Source organism: Xenia sp. Carnegie-2017, unplaced genomic scaffold (genome assembly GCF_021976095.1).
Source record: "Xenia sp. Carnegie-2017 unplaced genomic scaffold, XeniaSp_v1 HiC_scaffold_21, whole genome shotgun sequence".
NCBI classification, from domain to species: domain Eukaryota; kingdom Metazoa; phylum Cnidaria; class Anthozoa; order Malacalcyonacea; family Xeniidae; genus Xenia; species Xenia sp. Carnegie-2017.
The window spans coordinates 389,589-399,070 of record NW_025813484.1 but is presented as its reverse complement, the minus strand read 5'-3'; the positions used below and the strand labels follow the sequence as shown (position 1 = coordinate 399,070).

At 31.2% G+C, this 9,482-nt stretch overlaps 1 protein-coding gene across 4 annotated transcripts; it reads left to right on the top strand.

Annotated features, from left to right (window-relative positions):
• Positions 1-178: 178 nt before the first annotated feature.
• On the top strand, positions 179-9,413 carry LOC124443775 (flocculation protein FLO11-like). 4 transcript variants are annotated; one of them, XM_046994293.1, is made up of 24 exons: positions 179-719; positions 2,303-2,719; positions 2,800-2,934; positions 3,010-3,057; positions 3,463-3,525; positions 3,760-3,873; positions 3,965-4,009; positions 4,292-4,435; positions 4,516-4,650; positions 4,726-4,773; positions 5,281-5,412; positions 5,807-5,896; positions 6,137-6,250; positions 6,342-6,386; positions 6,566-6,610; positions 7,118-7,162; positions 7,503-7,610; positions 7,685-7,915; positions 8,079-8,195; positions 8,269-8,406; positions 8,512-8,529; positions 8,600-8,668; positions 8,788-8,825; positions 8,973-9,413. In XM_046994293.1, the coding sequence occupies exons 1-24, from the start codon at positions 641-643 to the stop codon at positions 9,099-9,101; spliced, it is 2,547 nt and encodes an 848-aa protein (XP_046850249.1). In that variant the 5' UTR covers positions 179-640; the 3' UTR covers positions 9,102-9,413. The 4 variants fall into 4 exon arrangements, with proteins under 4 accessions (XP_046850249.1, XP_046850250.1, XP_046850248.1 ...); XM_046994292.1 differs by having other exon boundaries at positions 180-719; positions 5,251-5,412; positions 8,296-8,406; XM_046994291.1 differs by having other exon boundaries at positions 180-719; positions 5,251-5,412.
• Positions 9,414-9,482: the final 69 nt, after the last annotated feature.

The following is a 9,482-nucleotide window of genomic DNA, read 5'->3' as shown; positions in this document are numbered from 1 at the left end:
GCACAAAGCATTTAGTGAAAATTATAGATCATATTGTTCCAGAATAAAAATTCATGATAGAGACTGCACTTTGTGGTAAGAGCATATAACAACTATGTCACGAATTTACGCTTTTGACCTTGTGTTGATGTGATAATGCTGGATCGGTTTTGTTACGATCTTTACTTCGAACTTTAAAATTTTTATATAAAAAACCCATGAGTTAGTTGCTTTAAACAGAAGTCGCTGAATTGTCAGAGATTTCTCACAGGGAGAAGTGAAACAGGCGATGGCTGTTGTCTTGGATTTTTACGTGTACTGGAAAAATTTTTCTAACAACTTCATTTCGACAATCAAGCATACCATAGGTGAAGGATATTTGTATAGAGAAACACTTAGCATTATCTTTATTCTCACGCTTCCCGCTGCTTTGCATAAATACTTAAACATTTTACTTTCACAATTGTAAGAATTGTTTATAGTAAATTATTGCTTGTACTTGAGCTTTTTGTTAGTATATGTAAAAATTAAAAAGACAAATATTCTTTATTTTCATTGGGATATGCTTGGGAGCCTCGCTCAACTAGGTGGGCAAATTCCTTAAGGTGATCAAGAGCGTCGTATTATAGCGTCTTTTGCGTGTAGAATAGCTATTTTAAAGATGTCAATCTTCTTGATATTTTTCTTTATCATAAGTCAATTTCTTTATGATTTGGAAGGTGCTCCATTAAACAATAAAGGTAAGTTCATCGAGTCAATGTTTATAATAATGAATTAAAATATTTCTGCTTTGTCGTGTTTATGTCACTGCGTCATAATGTTATTTATTCGAAATCAAAAATATATTTTCAGCCCAAAATAGACTATACAGCCTTATTTCTGAAATGTTTCATTGATTACCAACTATTCCGTTAATATTGTAAGATTCACATACAAAACTCTAAGTTTTTCTTTGTTTTATGTATTCATTGGTCTTTTGCATGTTGGTCTTTACCAACAATATCTATGAAATTTATTTTGTCGAAAAATATCGTAAAGTCGTCAATCCAAAGCTTAAATTGTGATGTGCAAGATTTTTTCATTTCCTGCGATTCATAATTTTAATGAATGAAAAAGTTTAGAAATTCTTCATAATTCAACTCATATTACTCTGGGTTTATGTATTTGTGGATACAGTTTTCCAAGATAACGTCCAATCTTTGATAATTCTATCGTATAACTGATTTTTATCCTGAAATAAACGCTAAAAATTGACTATTTCACTTGCATCTTGCATGTTTGTAGCTCTTCAAATCGGAAATTTATTATTTGTGTTGACAAGCCTTGACCTACTTTGATGTTCCGTTGTTGGTACAAAATTTGCATGGATTATCTCTAATGAAAAACAACTAGACGCAATCCACAAAATGCCGTCTTAAATTCTATGCTCACTAACATTTTCGACCTTTTTATAAAACCTTTCAATCGTTTAAAGTTGTTTATGCATTTGGCTAATTTTAGCCATTCTTTCAGCTAAACCTGAGTGATGTTTTTCTTTTCATTACGTTTACTATTTTGCACAAGGGTTTTGAAATTAAAGAACAAACAACTTTCTTCATTTCTAACTTCATAATCAGTTTTTTAAGTAGTTTTGGGTAGATATTCAAATTCTTCCTAAAATAATCCAATAATTACTTCTTGTTATTTCTTGGGTTAAGAAACCTAAAAAGCACAACAAACAGTAAAATGGATGTTTGTGGTTTGCATACCAATAAAGTTAAGTAACTCTTTTCAGTATAATTGTACATAGTGGAATAGTCAATGTATAACTTATTGTATTACAAGAGTAATCCTATTCCCAATAAAAAAGTATGCATGATTACTATGATATAGAAGAATGTGAGAAATAAGCGCATATGACGGTATTTTATTTGATCTTGATTAGTCATGCATTTCTTATAGCTTATAAGTATACCTAACGTGAATAAATATTATATAAACGTACCAAGAAGGTATCATAATTATCTTAATTTAATTCGTTTATAAAGTTCTGTACCCGCATTGAATTGACGTTCATTTACGATGTTAAAGTTTTCTAATGAAAATTCGAGAAGGTTTTCATGAAATTGTTTTCATTCCATTCCCTTCACGAATTTTTCGGTCTACTTGAAAATATTGGACTTTATTTTTCATGACTTTTTATCCATTTCTTTTTAAAACAAACAGAAAAACTCAGCCCATTTCACCCTTTGAACATAAATTACTCAGTGGTTGCTTGCTAATGCGAGTACTCTATTTATATATTTTTGTATCCGCACTTTTGTATGAAAATGTGTTCTTTTAGAAATTTCGACAAAATGCTATCTCTGCTCAGAAGAGACTGGAGGTTGCTCTTCTGAAAACAATCTTCAGATTGAACATTGTTCATTAGAAGATCATTTTGACAAGTGTATTGTCATACAGGCGTTTTCACGAACAAAAAATTTAACAGTCATCAAACGCGAATGTGCATCACAAAGATCTTGTGAACAAAGAGAATCCTGTGCAGATCCTGATTTTAGTGACTGTCGTTTCGAATGTTGCTCTGGTGACCTCTGTAATAACTTTAACTTTACGGATGACAAGGCTACTGTGCATACAACTTCCAAAGCAGGACTTTCTATTGCCACAGAAACAACAAAAAGTAACGTTAAGTCAGCTGAAGAGCCTTCTGATGTATTATCTGGTCCTGAGAATACTTTGAATTCAGCAGAAGGAGACCGTATGTAATAATCATCTTATCTGTCACGACAAATGCGTCATGTCTCATCTGTATAAACGGTTAAACTTTTTATTTCTTAGCTTGTACAGATTTAGACCGTTCCTGTCCAGTCTACGTGGCTTCTTCTAACTTGGATATGTTTTGCAAAGACAACTTCGAGTTCACCAAATTTGCTTGCCGAAAGACTTGCAAATTCTGTTTACCTGCTGAAGAAAGTAATTCTATTGTTTTTCTTTTAACATTGTTGCTCGTTCAATGAAATCCATTTTAATAGCTTTGTGCTTTGATAGAAGTAGAAAAGACGACAGAAAAGCCCACAGAGTCTTTATCTACAGAAGGTAAACAAAATCTTAAGCAACTATCATTAAATAACTTGCACTATAAAGACGAACTTTATAAAGTTAAGTAATTGGATAAATGAACGTCTTAAAAACTGTGAGGATATGCACACGCTTTTTTACTGTGCCTTAGTCTGTTTTCTCGTTATCATCTATGGACAGTAAGCAAATTCTTTGACAATTTATTTTGTATCATACAATTGCTTAGACAATATAATTTAGTTATATCAAAATAACATGTACTGACGGAAATGCTGAAATTATATGTATATACTAACAGATTTTTTGTCGTGAAAATGATGTTAAAATAAATTTCTTCTGACATGATTTATGTTAAATAATCATACAGCAAATTTTTATGGAATTTTACTTTTTCTAATGATGTATTTGTGACATCTACAACAGAATCATCAAAAGCCAATGAACTTGACAGAATGACAAAGAAATTTGACCCTACAATTCGTTCAGGTAATCTTAAAAACTGAAATCGCTCAAAATATAAAAATTTCCCCAAAATATAAAAACAGAAGGATAAATATTTATGCCACTTGATAAAATAAAAACTTTTAAACAAAACAAACAGCAAACAATTCATGCACTTGTACACGTTATTCTAACATCATTTATGCAACGTTTTAACTCGATACAAAATTTTGAAATATCAAAATAGCGTTTTTCATTTGAAAATTACTGCTCTTTTAGATTGTCGTGATATAGATCCACAATGTTCAGCATACGCTCAATCATTCTGTGAGATAAATAAACAATATTCGAAATTAGCTTGTGAAAAGACCTGTGGTTTCTGTGTCCTTCCTGGTAAATGAAATATAGTTATGTTTAAATTGTAATTTGTTCTTTTACGTTCATACTTATGATTGTTTTTTGCCTTTCCTGTTTCATCATTTAGGTGAAAAGTCAACGGTTCCTTCTACACAAAAATCCACTGTCACAAGTATGTAATCTACCATGCAGAAGTCACCAAAATATTTTTATACATTTTGAATTTCTAATTCATCTATAAAACAAACTTTAATAGCAAAATCAGAAAATCTTTTTGCTTCGTTGCATTCACAAGTTATGTCTTTCTTTCATTATAAATTCTAATTAAATTTTTTCCTATTTAATCACCTAGCCAAAAAATCAACGGTTCCTTCTACATCAACAGCCACTATCACAAGTGACTGTCGTTTCGAATGTTGCTCTGGTAACCTTTGTAATAACTTTAATTTTACAGATGACAAGTCTACTGTGCATACAACTTCCAAAGCAGGACTTTCTATTGCCACAGAAAGAACAAAAAGTAATGTTAAGTCAGCTGAAGAGCCTTCTGATGTATTATCTGGTCCTGAGAATACTTTGATTCCAGCAGAAGGAGACCGTATGTAATAATCATCTTATCTGTCACGACAAATGCGTGATGTCTCATCTGTATCAACGGTTAAACTTTTTATTTCCCAGCTTGTACAGATTTAGACCCTTCCTGTCCAGTCTACGTGGCTTCTTCAAACTTGGATACGTTTTGCAAAGAAAACTTCGAGTTCACCGAATTTGCGTGCCGAAAGACTTGCAAATTCTGTTTACCTGCTGAAGAAAGTAATTCTATTGTTTTTCTTTTAACATTGTTTCTCGTTCAATGAAATCCATTTTAATAGCTTTGTGCTTTGATAGAAGTAGAAAAGACGACAGAAAAGCCCACAGAGTCTTTCTCTACAGAAGGTAAACAAAATCCTAAGCAACTATCATTAAATAATAACTTGCACTATTTATAGACTTTAGTCGAACTTTATAAAGTTAAGTAATTGGATAAATGAACGTCTTAAAAACTGTAAGGATATGCACACAGATTTTAAATTTTTGAAGATATTGGGATATTGTGAAGAAATATCTCAATTCACAGCTAAGGTTTGCAAGAAAACATGTGGAATTTGCACTAATGGTGATTTTTGCTGACAGAAAAATTAATCTCGTGGAGACCTTGTTTTTTCGGTTTGCATAAACTAAAAGTTGTTTTTTGTAAAAGTTAGGATTAATTTTACGTAACTGCACTATTTGAATAGATTTATGAAGTACGTTACTGCACCTCGAAACACTGTAAATATATTTACTCAAGTTGTAAACGTTTTTAGAAAATACATGACTAAGACTTACAGGAAATACGAAAAAAAATCGCTTACAAATTGCTTTCAACACCAGAACGATCAACACCAGAACCTTCAACACCAGAACCATCAACACCAGAACCATCAACACCAAAACCTTCAACACCAGAACCATCAACACCAGAACCATCAACACCAGAACCTTCAACACCGGAACCAAAGACTACAAAGAAAGGAAATCTAGCTGTCAATTCAGGTAAGCTCTAAAGTCCGAATTAATGAAATTCACAAAATTTGGAGCAAATGCTTACGTTTACCATTTACCTTAAATGAAAAATTAACAAAAAAGATATTTGGTACTTTTTTACTGTGCCTTAGTCTGTTTTCTCGTTATCATCTATGGACAGTTAGCAAATTCTTTGACAATTTATTTTGTATCATACAATTGCTTAGACAATATAATTTAGTTATATCAAAATAACATGTACTGACGGAAATGCTGAAATTATATGTATATACTAACAGATTTTTTGTCGTGAAAATGATGTTAAAATAAATTTCTTCTGACATGATTAATGTTAAATAATCATACAGCAAATTTTTATGGAATTTTACTTTTTCTAATGATGTATTTGTGACATCTACAACAGAATTATCATCAGAACTATCTACAACAGAATCATCAAAAGCCAATGAAGTTGACAGAATGACAAAGAAATTTGACCCTACAATTCGTTCAGGTAATCTTAAAAACTGAAATCGCTCAAAGCTACAAAAAATTGCTCCAAATTATTGAAACAGAAAGATAAATATTTAAGCCACTTGATAAAATACAAACTTTTCAATTGAACAAACTGCAAACAATTCATGCACTTGTATACGTTATTCTAACATCATTTATGCAACGTTTTAACTCGATACAAAATTTTGAAATATCAAAATAGCGTTTTTTGATAATTTGAAAATTACTGCTCTTTTAGATTGTCGTGATATAGATCCACAATGTTCAGCATACGCTCAATCATTCTGTGAGATAAATAAACAATATTCGAAATTAGCTTGTGAAAAGACCTGTGGTTTCTGTGTCCTTCCTGGTAAATGAAATATAGTTATGTTTAAATTGTAATTTGTTCTTTTACAGTCACACTTATGATTGTTTTTTGCCTTTCCTGTTTCATCATTTAGGTGAAAAATCAACGGTTCCTTCTACACAAAAATCCACTGTCACAAGTATGTAATCTACCATGCAGAAGTCACCAACATATTTTTATACATTTTGAATTTCTAATTCATCTATAAAATAACTTTAATAGCAAAATCAGAAAATCTTTTTGCTTCGTTGCATTCACAAGTTATGTCTTTCTTTCATTGTAAATTCTAATTAATTTTTTTTCTATTTAATCACCTAGCCAAAAAATCAACGGTTCCTTCTACATCAACAGCCACTATCACTAGTACGTAATATACCATGCAAAAGTCACCAATATATTTAATACATTTTCAATTCATCAATTTCATATTTCATACATTTTCTAATTCATCTATGAAATAAGTTTAATTAGAAAATCAGTGACTGTCGTTTGTTCTTTTACAGTCATACTAATGATTGTTTTTTGCCTTCTCTGTTTCATCATCCAGGTGAAAAATCAACGGTTCCTTCTAATCTAATTGATCTATAAAATAACTTTAATAGCAAAATTAGAGAATCTTCTTAGTTTACAACACATATAAGTTATGCCTTTCCTTTATTTCAATTTTTTACTTTTTCTGTTCAATCACCTAGCTAAAAAATCAACGGTTCCTTCTACACCAACAGCCACTTTCACAATTAAGTAATCTACTTATTTCAATAACAATACGAATTTCAATAGCAAAATTAGAAAATCTTCTTGTTTCACTGAATTCATAGTTTATGCCTTTTCTTTATGAAAATTCATTATTTTTTCTGTTTCGTCACCTAGGTGGAAAATCAACGGTATTTTCGACCCAAACAGGTATTTCATCAGGTAGGAGCTTAGCCAAAGACTAAGTATGATTCTAATAATTTTTTTTATTATAATTTGTCTCCATAATATGATTCAAATGACAAAATTAGAGAATTTTTTCACCGTTGTTCTTCCTGGTGACTTTTTACCTACCTAAAAAAATCAACGGAAATTTTCACAGTAAAAGTACTATCAGGTAGACTCTCTCTTAGAATTAGATGTTACTGCGTCTTTTTATCTTTTAAAATGATTTTGAAGTTCTGTTGAAGTGTTGAATTGAATATCACGTTTCAAATCACCTCAGATTTTATAAATCTTCTCTTGTCATCACATCAATAATTAATAATTGTCATCACTATAGATTGCGAAGATTTAAGGAGTGATTGTAGTGAATTCAAGAAGATGGATTATTGTAGATTGTTTTCTTTACTATCGGATTCTGGTTGCCGTAAAACATGTGGACTATGTGGTAATTTAGCGTGTCTTTATATTTCAAATTCTCATCATTCATAATTCTATTAAAAGTGATATGTCTTTCTGAAGACTTTATTGCTGGACCTACGGGTGTAGATTTTTCACCCGATACAACAACTGTAGAGAGCTCTGAAGGAACAAAGTTACCTCCGGAGACAACCAAGTTGCTAAACACAGCTCCAACAACGTCAAAGAGCAATATCACTGTGACGTCATCAATGAGTACGAAGATCAGTACAACAGAAGCCATAACAAAACTTGTCACAAAGAGCTCTCTAGGGCCAAAGATAAATCAAAAAGGTATTTAAAAAATCTTTTTCTCAGGCAATGTTCTCTTTCAACATTTTACGACAAAGTCTTACATTCACATCAATAGTTAAACGATTAATGGCTTTTTGACAAGTTACACTACATCTGAACAGTAGAAATAATTAAAAACCTTTCTTTGTATTACTTATTTCAGATTGCTATGATAAAAGAACAAAATGCGCAACGTTTGCAAAATATGATGGATATTGTGAATATTCTAGAGATTTTATGAGCATAAATTGTCCAAAATCTTGTGGATTTTGTGATGGCAGTGAGTACATTACGTCATATAAAGATAACTAAAAATAATAAACGAGTTGTTCATTATTTTCTTGTCTTTTTAGATGGATCTAATGTCGTAATAAAAACAGAAACTACAGTACCATCAGAAAGTAGCCAAGTCATGACTCCATCTAAAAGTACAAGTGAAAAGATTTCAACATCTACCACCTCGGAAAGCTCACGTGATACAAGCACGACAGGTAGATTTGAAGTCACGTTTTTTGCACTCCCTTTTCATGTAGCCTGCACATTCTTTGCATGTACAATATTTTGTTAAATCTGATTGTTTATTGTCTTCTTTGTAGATAATCAAGTACAACAAGGTTTGTGAAGACGTTAGAGTCATTTAATTTTTTATTTATCCTATAGATAAGAAATTTTATTAAATTTTAGGACCTGATGTTTCCAATCCGGGCAACATACGAATTCTTACACCAGCCAATCCGGAAACGTCTCCGTATGGTAAGAGGAAACTTTTTCCACAAATGCATTATTCAACTGAAATTCAGTATTTGCTCACTCTACTCTTATCGATCGATATTACTTAACAATCGTGAATTGAGATTATTTTTTATCTTTAGGAAACAATCTGCGATGGAAAATTTGGCCTTGGAGTGAGGTATTGTACATGGCTATGTTAATTATTACCCAATACTCAAAATATCCAGCACTAAGCACCACGATGTCAGATTTTTGCACTTTGTAACAACTATATTGGCCTGTAACCATTGAAAAATTGCCTATCAATAAGCGTTTCTTTTTTTAGTGTGAAAATGGACAGCAATGGAGAGTGGTTCGATGTTATCATTTATTTAATGAGATAGATTATCATGTCACAATAAGAGCATGCATTGAACACGTTTCCCCAATGCCTTTGAAATATCGTAACTGCTAACTGAACAAGAATCAATTCTATTTATCAATCATCACGACATACGCAAAATCTTTTTCAGTTTCATACATAAAAGACTTTTAGTTCTATATAAAAGCACATTTATTTGTAGGTTAGTAGATATACATACACTTTACTAGCAGTAACAATGTAACAAATATTTCATATATTGCTATTCATCATCATTTACATTTACCAAGGAATATTTTAATTTAGTTAAATAGAGTTGGTTTATATACTGAATATATATCAAATATAGTAACTATATGTTAGTCTGGTAATAGTTTTTTTCGGATTCAAAACTAACGTTTCATATTGGTGGTGTGATTTTTTTATAAAGAATTATTGATTTTTGTGCAGGAATGTATGTTGAGATAGTTCGTA

Coding starts and splice junctions, on each gene's coding strand:
- LOC124443775 (XM_046994291.1), top strand. CDS start 641: ATGTCAATCTTCTTGATATTTTTCTTTATCATAAGTCAATTTCTTTAT. Junction 2,935..3,009: donor CTGTTTACCTGCTGAAGAAA/GTAATTCTATTG, acceptor GTGCTTTGATAG/AAGTAGAAAAGACGACAGAA. Junction 4,651..4,725: donor CTGTTTACCTGCTGAAGAAA/GTAATTCTATTG, acceptor GTGCTTTGATAG/AAGTAGAAAAGACGACAGAA.